General features: G+C 41.2%; 1 protein-coding gene across 2 annotated transcripts in view; it reads right to left on the bottom strand.

Moving 5' to 3' along the window:
• MAP2K5 (mitogen-activated protein kinase kinase 5) overlaps positions 1-13,171 on the bottom strand; it is a 105,386-nt gene that overhangs the window by 45,782 nt on the left and 46,433 nt on the right. For both annotated transcript variants that reach the window (XM_072148717.1, XM_072148718.1), the window contains 3 exons: positions 7,279-7,318; positions 721-789; positions 551-632 (listed from right to left, as the gene is read on the bottom strand). In XM_072148717.1, coding sequence (XP_072004818.1) covers positions 551-632; positions 721-789; positions 7,279-7,318 — 191 coding nt within the window. The remainder of the gene's footprint in view (positions 1-550; positions 633-720; positions 790-7,278; positions 7,319-13,171) is intronic.

Genomic DNA, 13,171 nt, shown 5'->3' with positions numbered 1-13,171 from the left:
ATAATTTTGAAGTTAAATCTCACGCTTTGTCTGAATCAGTCGGATCGTCCAACGTGAAAGCCATCGCAACTGCGCCAAAATACGGTCCCGTGCGACACAATCCCCTTCAAAATCTCTGTCCCAGCAGCGATCACCGAAAAGTCGGAAAACCCGACGGAAATGAGGCCGCGGGACCCGTAGTAAATAAGCCCCACTGTGTTGGAGATTCACAGGTTGGCTGTACTGGGACTACACTAAATAGCTAAGAAACTCATTGCTTTCCACTGGATAAATTTGTGTACCATAAGAGAAGCGCTGGCGTCCATGGTTAGATGCTCCAGGATTAGTGTCACTGACTCTTACTAGAGATAATTTACTAACTTCTAAAAGAAGTAAAAAGTTGAAGTTGACGGTGGTGATGAAAGGTCATCTTTCATAAGATTTCCTATTAATACACTATGGAATAGTCTTAATATCTGTTGTATTCCTAGTCGTTCCCTTACAGCCCACAGAATGGCATAAAGGTCTAGGATGCTCTTATATTAGCAGATTAATACTGATCTGAACTCACCATCCATAAATTCTGTACAGATAGAAATTCGATTCTCTGCAAAAAAAGCCCCATAAAAGCCGATTATGTATGGAGAGTCACACTGTAAAGAGGAGAAGAATAGCATTGTCAGCCGGCTCGCCGTTGTTTGTGACAACAATTCCCAAAACAGAGACGCCACGCTCAAGCACCTTGTACAGAATCTCCAGCTCTGACATAATCTGTCTCTGCAGCTCCACAGTAATGTCTAATGGGATGACCTACGGAGAAAAGACACAAAACACTTGTCACTGATTGATACTATGTATTCGGCCTGCCACAGATAGCAGCGGCAAGCTCCATCTCCGGGCCTCAAACAAGCCGCGTCTCGTGCTGCCACACGGGCACCAGTGCGCTCTCCCCTACTCGCTGATGGAGCGCAGTTGTAAAATATATTAAGGGAGACAATGTGATAAGAAACATTTCACAGTCGTACATCCATGCTGACACACAACCGCCAAGTTTAAGACGCATTTCATCATGGAGGCGACAGCTGATGTGTACACGTGTCTGAAGATCCGTGTTCTGTCTGTAACCCAGGAGCACATGATATGGGCTTGGGGAACACAGACACTAGGATTCATAGGACAGGAAGGAATTTTTTTCTAAAATGTAACATAAACAAACTTTGCGGTTTATTTCATTCAAAAACATTTTCATTCTAATTTCGGATCTTTAGGAAAATGTGGTTCACAGGAACTCTACCATAATGAAGCCCGATAAACCAGGCACACTTACTCATAGATCTAGGAACTGTGACAGTGGGAATCTTCGTATATTTGTTATCCATGGCCTCCTTTTTTGTCAACTCTTAAATTATGCTAATGAGCCAGAAGTGCTCTGGGGGAGTTTCCAAAGCCTCTCTCTGGTGTAGCTTTACAGGCTGTTACACTGTGAGAAGCATCTCCCCCCTTCCACTATGTACTGAATCTCCCTTCTGCCGTGAGATTGCAGTGGGCGGAGGGATGGGAGAAGTGCTTCTACTTAGTGTAACAGACTGTGAAGCTACAGCATGGAGGGGCTCTGGTAACATCCCCAGAGCACTGAAGGCTCATTAGCATAATTGTAAAAGTTGATTTTAGAAGGTAGGAGGCCATGGATAACAAATATAAGATTACACGGTCATAGTGCCTGGAAGTGACCCTGGTTTATCATGATGAATTTTGATGGTGGATTTCCTTTGAAGTTCTGTCCACAATTAGAAAACCACGGCTGCCTTCTTCTAGAAATGTCTTCAGGTGGTGTTTAGCTGTGGTGTAAGTTCACACGTTTTTCAGCATCAAACTGAATGGCACAAGGCTGTAAAACTAAAGTGTTGCAAAAGCTTTTCTAATTGTTGATCTTTTTAAAGGCCTGAATTCCATAGTTACGGTCCATTAAATCTTTTATAATCTTAGCTATGATTTTCTTTTATGATCATTAGATTTTCAGAAGAGGCTCCTGAGAACAATGTTGGGAAAAAAAAAATAATTAAATGCCCTTGTGTACCTCAAAAAAATTCCAAATCAATGAGGAAAAGCTCTTTTTTTGGCAGGAGGGTACTTTTCTATAGATGAGATTGCAGTAGGTGGAGGGATGGGAGAAGTGCTTCTACTCAGTGTAACAGACTGTGAAGCTACAGCATGGAGGGGCTCTGGTAACACCCCCAGAGCACTTAAGACTAATTAGCATAATTTTACAAGTTGATTTGAGGTTAAAAAAGGGTTCAACATCCAGCTAGCTAAAGGGGTAATCCACAAGATGACAGTGGATAGTGGTTGTGTCTGGTACTGCAGCTCAGTCCTATTCAAGTGAATGGGACCAAAGTGTACAACACCTGCCTAGTGTACAATAAAGGGGAGGATAAAAGTTAGGCACCTCCTGATCCGAGGACTTGATGTTGACATCAAAGTTCAGTCTTAATACCTTTATAATTAAATTTACAACTAAATTGTCTTATACAGCAGTCTTAATAGAAGTTAATGGATTATGTAGAAATTAGTTTGCCACCCATCAAACCTTAGTCATGTTATCAGAGGGGGAAAAAGCCTAGAAGACCTGACAAGGAGTAATCTAGCCTTTAAGTGTGAACCCTTCATTCCTTACTGTGTGGCAGAGTTCCCTCTGGCAGTGACAGAGAGAATATCCACATTGTGCCTTGACGAGCATCTTATACAATGCACTCGTATATCTGTGCAGCCGTCAGAACAGACATATAAATTAAGATTTATATGTAGAAGGTGGGGGGTGGGAGGAATATAGACACGCGATATGCGAAGGCATAAATTAAATTTCAGAACGCTGGCATCCAAAGGAATAGGAAGAAGACGCAACCTGTTTCAATCACAAGCTTGCTTTAGGGTTATTTATAAACGCTCCGACTAATCCAGCTTGTAACTGTAATATAGAACTGCCAAGAGAAATTTAAAACACACTTCCCCAAATCAATAGTCATTTGCCAACTCCACTCACTTACATTTTTCAGAGCAGAAAAACTTGGAGAGGGAAAAAAAAAAAAGAATAATTTGCTGCTACATCATAGCAATTTTACTCAATTAAATTGTGAGAGGCATTTAACCTGTGTCAGGTGCAGCCGAGGGAGGAACATGCCCCAGGGACAGGTCAATATGCTGCGTAAGGAATGGGGGGGTGGGGGGGCTTGTCAGTCCCAATGGAAATAATCAGGATTTTATATTTAGGGCCAGAGAAAAGGTGCTAGGAGTTGCTTTAGCTTTTGTTAGAGGTCATATAGAAACAGGGAAATAAAAGTCGTAAAAGGGAGGATTTGCTACAGGTTTACAATGCAGGTTTTCCAATGTAGAATCCTTGTCAGATTTTGACTTGCATACCAATACTCAAGAAGAATTCACAGGGATTCTGCTTGGAACAACATCTCTGCGAGAGGGACCTAAACCAACGTTGGATTTTGCCATGGAATTTTTCCATTGAAATTTAGTGTAAACTTATCCCACCTCATCCAATGTGGTAAAGTAGTCTCCGAGCAAGTACATTGCTGCCCTGACTGAACTGTCCTGAGTAAATAACGTATAGGATCTTCAAATTATAGTGTTTTGGTTTAATGAACAAAAGTCATCCTACAGTACATTGCAAATCTGCCCAGATATGTAGCATGCAATGGTCAGATAATGTACCGTACACCAGCATAAAAGCTTCAGTAACACAGAAGAAACTGGGTCCCTATTGTCTACATATACGCTACGAGCCACGGAAAATCTGCATGGTGCTGTATGGGGTTTCCAAAGAACATCATATTACAGATATGGCAACCAATTACAGCTCAGCTTTCATTTTGCCAGTGCTCATGAATACTTTATAGGAGAGCTATAACTGGTTGCCAAGAGCAACTAAGAACATTCTTACTTTTAGAAAGCTTGATAAATCTGGCCCATAGTCTCCATAATTTGGTATGGGATTAAACATGGCACAATGAATCTTAAAGGGTTACTGTAATGAGTTAGGAGGAATAATCATTCTTAAAATGGGTATTTTTATTTGATTAAGTTTAATTAAACTTCCATATATATCAATTTCTTCAGTTGGATGTTAGTAAAAATATCAGTATAAAGATAATGTTACCATGCTGTTCATTAGGAAGGCGATAGCTGTCCTTGGATACGACCACCTGCTCACTCTGGCAGCGTAGGTCACACATGCACTATTGAGCCCTGCCTGACCACCTGGATTCAGTGTTCATTACCACAGGATGTCTGTGGGACATATAGTAACTCCCAGACATTTCATATGCAAAAACTATTTGTTACTTTTTACAATCACTCCAGCAACGGTGCTTGTATCCAAGGACAACAATCTAGTTTTTAAGGGACATTGTGGCTACATTTATGGGAAATTATTATTATTATTTTTAATAACATCCAATTGAAGAAATATATGTGTACTGCAAATACATTTAATTAAATACGAATGCACAGATAGGAGTACCCCTTTAACGTTATTAGTCTCAGGCAAAAATGATGGTACTAAAACTCTTATGAAGCCCTGACATGGCCAAATTCATGAGGTCTAATGTCACACACTCACACCCTAGCATGTGATGAAGGTGTACCTGTAAGCGGGTGTCAGTGTAAATTCCCCTGAAATATCTGAATACCTCAGCAAGTCATGAATGAAGGGGCCTTGTCAATTAGGCTTTGTCCAGAAAATGGGGACCATAATGGATAAAGGTCATGGTTTTCCAATGGGAAGGTGGTCATGTAGCATATAAAAGAACAGAATTGTCTCAGAAATGAAACAGAGTTGGAACAACCAGGAAGATTCCCAGTAATACACAACTATTAGACATGTTGTCCATGGTGCTGAACACAGGGCCATTTTTTATCAACCTGCATCAGGATCTACAGAGATCTGTCATGAGATCTTTGAACCACAAAAGTCTTCTTTGATGAAACATGACCACCGTCCCATAGCAAAAATTTACCCTTGATTCGTTATGGCGGCTTTCAAGATAGTGGCATTGTCTTGACATAAAAGATAGGCCCTCTCACCCATGACTGTCTGAGGTAGTTAGATATGTTGTTTGCCCTTTTTCCCCCAAAAGGTTATCCTGGGACATTTGTCTCACCCTGTATTTCTACATGGCCAATTTATATCTTGAGGGAAACGTTGCAGTAAAAGTGTGTACTGAAGCCAACACCAAGGGTTTGATGCTATATGGGATGTCACTGAAACCGATATCCTATCCACGAAACGTGGCATAAATGAAAAAATATTCTCTGGGTTCTGCAAGTGGAAAATAATGTCCGGTTATGGAGTCCACCACTCGGAGAGGTCAGGCTGTGAGCCGTCACATACTGCGTGGACTCTTAGGTGCCGGTGATTAATTTTCTGCTGCTCTGTGTAAATTAGCTGGAAACGCTTAAAATATACAATTCTAAATAAAGCCATCTATCAAAGGCTGTCAGAGGAGACCTTGTACACAAACTGCAGCAGAGAAAAACAGAGCAAACATCCCGGGTCAAATTAGGTGGATGTTCAGTTTTAATTCACTTAATCACCGGCGACATAATTGTCTTCTCCAGTAAGTAAACCACTGCAGGGCATAAGATGGGATTACATGTCCACGTGAGAAGGGTTATCTACCTCCTCATTCTCTATCCCCCGGAGGGCCAAGGAACTTTGATATCTTACATTTATGCACACTCTTGACACAACAAATTTGAAAGCAATTATTACAAGAGAGAGGGTCTTTCTAAAAGAAAGTGAGTGGCATGAGACAACTCAAAAAATCCTTAGGTCTACCCCTTTAAGAATGTAGTTCTAGAACGCTGCACAGAACCATAGAGCTCAAATAATTCTTCCTTATTCCATTCTTCCCACTATTTTCACTAAACTTTTTACATTTTTGGCCTTGTTTATGTGGACAAAATGTATAGGTCACATAATGTAAGTTCACCAAATTGTAAAAATAAAATGTTCTTTGGCCATAGCGGTCATGGTTCATATTATTGGAATTGCAGCTATGAGAGCCATGATCCTGGTTATCCAGCATGTGGCTGCTCGGTCTAACTTGCTGCAGCAAGAAGCAGCTGTTCGTATGTAGAAAGAAGTGGAAGTTCACCCCATGAAGCGATTGTCGAGTCACAACAAGTTAGGGGCTAACTTGCTGAATGGTGGGGGTGTTTGTTGACCTTGTTGCGCCCAAAAAGAATGGAGCAGCTGGTTGGACATTTTCCCTACCACTCAATCCACAGTCTACGGAACTGGCGGAGATAGCACTTAGCTATCTTAGTCAGCATCATAGAGATCAACAGAGTAGCAGTGAATGTGAAGATGTGCTGCCCAGGTCATCTGGGGTACAATGAGGGTACAACTGGCTCAGCTGACACAACTTGGCTCTGCTACATCATTCACATGCTGACTGCTGAAGAGAATTCCTGAGGTAGGGGTAAATGAGGGGATACTGGATGTGATTGGCTGAAGAGAAAGCAGCTCACCCCTCGCCCGGGAATTCGCTTCAGCAAGGGGTATGAGGAGAAGCTACTGAGCAGGAAGGAGATGAATATGCACAGTTTAGAAAATATGATGGGTCCATTTGCATAGATTGTGAGTCAACTTTACAAACGGACTGTGGAACTTTTCAGGCATGGAGAGGAATAATACAGGGGTACTTGTACTGCTGTTTAATAGCAGTTTTAGTTAGTTTAAGTGACAGGTTAAAACGTGACAAATATAAAATGTGAAGATTATTATTGCTCTACAGTAAAGAAGTTCAACATTTGGTGAAAATAATTTAAAATTATTCAAATATAGAATAATTAAATGGCAACTCAAACTTAAAAAAATAAATAGTACAAATTAACAGCAAAAACTTTGTATTATTATTATAGACAAAATCCTCCACTTCTTAAGTCCCCCTTCCCCAATTTGCTTTTCACACTGAGATGACTGGTGAATTTCATCTTGCTCGAAAGATGGAATAAAGCTCACAGAGATGTCATATTACAGAGAAGGTCTATGCAGAGGGGAGGCAGACAGGGAGTCACAGCAGCTAGCTCTCCAACCACTACCCAGCTCAGGGGAGTACAAACAAGGAAAGCTGCTAAAAATGGAAGATAAGAAGTCACACCTTGTCCAGAAACAATGTTACTTCTTATGTTCATTTCCTAGATGACAGCAAAGTTCAAGGAGAATAACCATCTAGAACTCATCAGACTACAGGGCACAGAGAAAACATTAGGATAACAAGTACTTACCTTAACTGCAAGGATCTTTCCACTTGGTACATGGTATGCCCTGTAAAAAGGAAATAGATATTTGGCTGCAGAAGGTTGTTGTGATACATATAGATGTTATACGTGGCTGTCAGGTGTAGGTGTATTATGTTATCCTGCAGATTACTGTCACACAATGCGGACATACTATAGATCTAAATATGGCTATGTTATGCGTCTCCCTAAATGCAGGGGAATATGGTACAGTCTATCATATAAACATCCTAAAATACCTTTGTCATTTAGTCGCCCCCCCCCCCCCAAAGCCTACTATCTCCCTGTCTTATTAAGACTTCCAAAAAGAAACCCTGCAGCTGTACATTACAGTACCAAATAGTATATCTAAATGAGACCATAAAATCTCTCCGTTCCTCACTCATAAAATGCTACGTAATGAAGGTTTCAATTTCTCTAAAATATGTGCCACTTTTGCTCAGTGCTACTTAGCATCTAACTCTCTCAAAGAAAAGGATTGGGTCGATGATTCTAGCAAAATCTGAGAAAATGTATAGAATTTGGATTTCAAACAAACACAAATGAACATCAGGTCTCTGCTGGTAGTAACGGTTAGAAGAGAAGATAAAGGAGAGTTCAAGCTATGAAAGAGGACAAGTGATGGACGGAGATGGACAGAGGTGGAGCTGGTCTCCTCCACCCCGAAAGCATCTCCAAGCGCTATAATTCTTTGTAAAACCTCAAGGAAATGTACCGTTGGTGCCAACTTTGGACAACAGACAGATATACTACTTGGGCAGCTGCTCATAGGAACTGGAGGCAACAATCTGTCACCAAGATAGAGCTGCTCAAATCAGAATGTCCATTAAATGGTCAACAACTTTTTAACAAGCTTTGCATACATCACATAGAACAAAAGAGCACAAGAAACTTTGTAATTTATCTCATCACATGAAAGTTCCCCTATTTTAAAGGAAATCTGTGTGACAGATGTGTACCACTCGCCTCCCCGTTTTGAGCGATCTTCTGTTGTTATATCTTAGAATTGCCAATTTTTGTCAAAAACTAGAGTTTTAAAAATAAGCCAATCATCTTGAGGTTCTCTTTAGAGCACATTGAGGCTCCACCGCAAACTAAATCATGCACGCCTCGGTGTGTCCTGGCACTGCATGCGGACCACTATAAGAGCCGGTGCCATCACCGCCTCTCTTTGGTAAATCCTGTGCATCTCCTATATTGGCAGCGCAAGGAAAATTATTCTCGTGCATGCATTCTTGTGCATTTCCAGAGAGAGCCGGTAACGTCCCCGTCACTCCCAGCAGTGTGAAGGCAGTGCCAGGAGACACGGAGGCGTGCATAATTGATTTTGAGGCGGACACGATTCGCTTATTTTTAAAACTCTAATTTTGACGAAAATAGGCCGTTCTAAGATGTAGCAAAAGAAGATTGCTGGAAAAGGGCACGGGTCGGGAGGGTGAGTGGCACATATCTACCATCAGGTAATCTGATGGTAGATGTCCTTTAAATCTTACAATCAGGAATCTGACAATTAAGGTAAATCTGATTGTAGGTGCCTACTTACATCCTAAGCCCTTAACTATCTTTCCCTAATCCTATAACACTTCCTAACCTTAAGTAAACTTTAGCTAACTAATACACACATTTTTTGGCAGAGGCTACTGTTACGTGGAGTAGCCTCTTGGGCTGTGACAGCAAAGGCTACTGCATACCCTAGTAGCCTATGCTGTCCTACATCCTTCCATGTCAGTATGCGTTTGATAGAAAGCTTGTGCACGTGCCGCCAGTTTCTTCAAGCTCTTCTCATGCACAGTCACTAGAGCACAGGGTTGCACAATGTATCAAAACCTTGGTACTAAATAACTTCTGAATAACTCCATTCTACAGACTCCTATCTGTCTGCAGGGGAATCGTCATTGGAGACATTTTGCAGGGAATACTTTGTGTTGGGTCGTGCCATCTACAGAGCAGGCAAAGTGTCATCAGGGATATATCATGAACTGTTCATATATGATGTTTCTACATCTCCCAGGGCTTCCCCAGTCACAAGGTGTCTAATTGATGTTATTCAATTAAATATTTTTTTTTTGGCCAGGCAGGATTTGAACTCACAAACTCTATTCTCCTCCTGCCATAGATATACAGCGCCTCTATCCATTAGACTATGGGCTTTCTGGACTGCACAAGCTGTGGGACAGCAGAGGCTACTGGTGCGTGGAGTAGCCTTTCTTCCCACAGCCCGGAGAGGCCACTCCATGCCCCAGTAGCATCTGCCGAAAACTGAAATATTAGTTGGATTTACTTTGAAAAGACAGAGGGACAGTTATCAGTTTCCCAGTTGAAACTTGACCATTGCAATAAAAATCTGAAGCAAATCTACAAAATAGAGAGCTGCACTGCTCAGAATTTCTGTACATATTTTTTCTGCAATGTGTGAATGGAGGCACATATTTAAGATTTTTAAAAATGATTCCATCTATCAAGCTATGCTGTTGTAATATTTAAATAAGAATATTTTTTGGGGGAAAAAAATCATAAATACGGTATGTGGCTAGAAAATAAAGAAAAAACTAAGTTAGGGGGAATCTGAAATAAATCATTAACACTTCTTGTACCCAATTCTGTGCCAACTTAATTAGCTCATCATGAAACTGGACTCCGGCTTCCAGAGATGCCTCTACAGTTTCCCAAGCAATTAAAAAAGGGAGGCTTAATGATTTAATTATGGTGTGCGCCAATTCACCCGTGGAGGCCCGGGTTAAATTTCTTGTGCACGGTACACGCCTGGTTTGGTTTACAGATCACTGACAGTACCAATTTAACATTTAATTATGGGGATGATTTGGGTCACAATGGGAGAGCGCAGGTGGGTGGTGGGCTCATGTCACAAGGAAGGAAAGGGAATGTGCAGTCTTTAGTTGGAGGTCTCAATTGCCTCAACTTACCCCAAACACACAAACTGTAAAGTGATTAATGCAGCCTGAATAGGGGATCTGGTTACAATGTAACACACACCTTCCACGCACCTCTGTCTTACTTAACAGCCAGTCCTTTAAATGAGTCTGTAACAGATGCAGTAATTACTTGTCCGTCTGCACCATTTGCATACTTCCGAGCGGCCCAGCGGACTGTCAACCCTTTGTGTGCTGGGTGATTCCACCCATCCTCGGAAGAGGCAGACTCATAAAGTCATCTCACACTTCATACCGATCTTCCAGGGAAAAGTATACAAATTGGCTCTCCTCCATCTATAGGACCATCTATAAGACAAGTCATTAAAACTCCCGCCACTACATTGTACCCTGCCTCCTTTATTGTAAGTAAATGTTTTTGATGGGATAAAGAGAAGAGGAAACTTTATGGAAGATTGGCGAGTACCATCCATTTTTCTGAACTCTTAACATTGCTACACAGTGTATCATTGTTTGTTAATGTTCTAATATGTTCATCACTAAAGATTTCCAAGTGTTCTTCCCTCTTAACCATCAATGGTTAAATCAATACAAAGGACAGTCTGGGATATCTGGATGACAACACAGTTGGTTCTGATTCATGTATGTCCCAGGACTGTGAAATGCTGACTACTGATTGGTTATCATGAACGAACTAACTTTTTATCCAAAATGAGGTTCTGTAGCAGCTGCTGCTGCGTACATTATACACTTAAATAGACAAAATTGACACTTCTAATGCTTCCGATCTTCATTTTTAGACAGAACATTAATGTTTCATATGAATCAGTAGCAGAATAAAAATACCACCTTAAATGGGGTTGTCCACTTTCAGCAAATATCTGTTATTGTTTGTGTAATGAAAACATACCATTTTCCATTTTCTCTGTAATTAGAGATGTGATAATAACTGCTCATGCACCTGTGTGTCCATCACATGACCATGGACAGATTTCTAGCCACTGGAAGTAAACATAGAAGCTTACTATAGAAGGACAGCAAGCAGAGATCTAGAAACCCGTGAGGAATTGATGCAAAAAGTATATTGGAAGATGTATAACATTTCATTAGACAAAACATATCAATTATTTGCCAAAGGGGACAAGCCCTTTAAGTCTCAAATGTGCTTATGTGACGGCTTTTGGATTCCTGGTGCTTCTGTTCGATGCTTCGATGGACTAGAAGTAATGATGTCTAGTACACACACAGGTGTCACACAAGCAATGGATTGTCATAGTCATCACTTCCAATAGGACTAGATCGGGAGTGCTCACTGGAACCACCTAGGGTCAGTATGCTGCCCCTGAAGGGATTTTTAAAAACCCCCCGTTATTCTTTATTTTGCTCTAAATGACAAAATTAGGAGTCACTTTGCAATTCCATGGGTGGTATGATAGTAATTAAGACAAAAGACCTAAAGGTTTATCTGGTCACGGAACATCTCAGTGACCCATTATATTCCTACAACGCATAGTACATTACCCCATATATAACGTACTGGAACTCCCAACACCTCCAATTATAGCCGACGCGCTCTTCTAGACGGAAACTAGGTTGGAGGTTATTATTTAATTCAAACCTTTCCCAACTATCTACATTAAGTGAGTTAGAGCTCGACGGAGCTTTCCATTGTCAGATGTGCCTATATAGCCCCTGGGACTTTAGTTGCGCAAACCTTGTAAATGGGCCTTTTTATTTTGCGTGACGCTTAAGTATGCAAAGGAAAAAATACAGCTCAGAAAGCCTTTTCATTTAAGAATCAGCCTGTTTCTAATTAAACTGGTGCCGGTAACTGGTTGCCTAAGTTTTAATCAGTTTCAATCACCTATTGATCTGCATACAGAAGCTAAGCAAAAATCATCTGAGTAAGAGATGGTTTGGGAATAGCCTGAGCGGAGAACAGACCCAGAGGCCTTGGGAAATAAGTCCCGTTTTAAGCATCCGATAAAGAAGCTGTTCAGCACTGCAGCCCAAGACCCGACGCAGAATGACTTTAACTAACCAGCAGAAATTTATCATCTTCAGCCAAAATCAATGTTCTGATCAATCCCCCCCCTCCTTCCCCCAAACACTGCCGTCTGCAGGGACTAGCTGGCAATTTAGGGAAATTACACCATGTAAATGCTTGTGCTTTTAATTGAACCATTTCATCAAGACGCCTTCCTCAGGCCGGCCCTCCATCTATCTGCCCTGTACCAGGCCGTTTGTCTTGTGTGATGCAGCCGGCATGCGGAGACATAGATGAAGAACAAACAAGCAGCAAGCCAGCAGAGAAAAAGCTATACAACAAGTGCAGAATATGAGCAGGGCCTCTAATATTATTCACTCATATGTACAGAGAAGTAATGTACAGGGTACATGGGGGAGGACTACCTAGCAAAAATTCTGATGGAAAATCCTACCTGGACTACAATGGCTGATAACAGAGAACTATGCACACTATTCCAATAAGTATATAGAAATAATACAGACTATTTAACTAAGTGCATAGTAATAGTACAGACTTTACAGCTGCACAAAAATATTAGCAACAATTAGATTACAATATTGCCACATGACTACAGTACATGTTATGTCCATCAGTTGACCCAACAAGCATATAGACTATAGACACGAATGGACGGGTGTAGTTTTTCGGGTCTCTGGCTGCTCTGGTAACCGACTGGCACCCAGTGAATTCCATGATGGGGGCAACTAGGTAAAAGAGCAGTCCCCACGTTCTGACAAACGGTTAGATATCAGAGTTCTGACTGACCATGACATGCAAAGAAATGGATCAGAGTTGACTTTGATATCAGCCATCCTAACATTGGTTGACAATGCATACCATACCGCGCTACAGAACTGCAGCCTCTGCAGAACATCTGATTATAAAGGCTGCGTCACCGCAGATAAAGCAGCACAGAGCTGAGGAGAGATGAAGACCTCAGCTGATTCAGCATACTGGCATT

This window comes from Engystomops pustulosus, chromosome 4, assembly GCF_040894005.1.
Source record: "Engystomops pustulosus chromosome 4, aEngPut4.maternal, whole genome shotgun sequence".
Lineage (NCBI taxonomy): Eukaryota > Metazoa > Chordata > Amphibia > Anura > Leptodactylidae > Engystomops > Engystomops pustulosus.
Note: the sequence above shows the minus strand (reverse complement) of the source record. Positions and strands in the feature narration are given on the sequence as shown.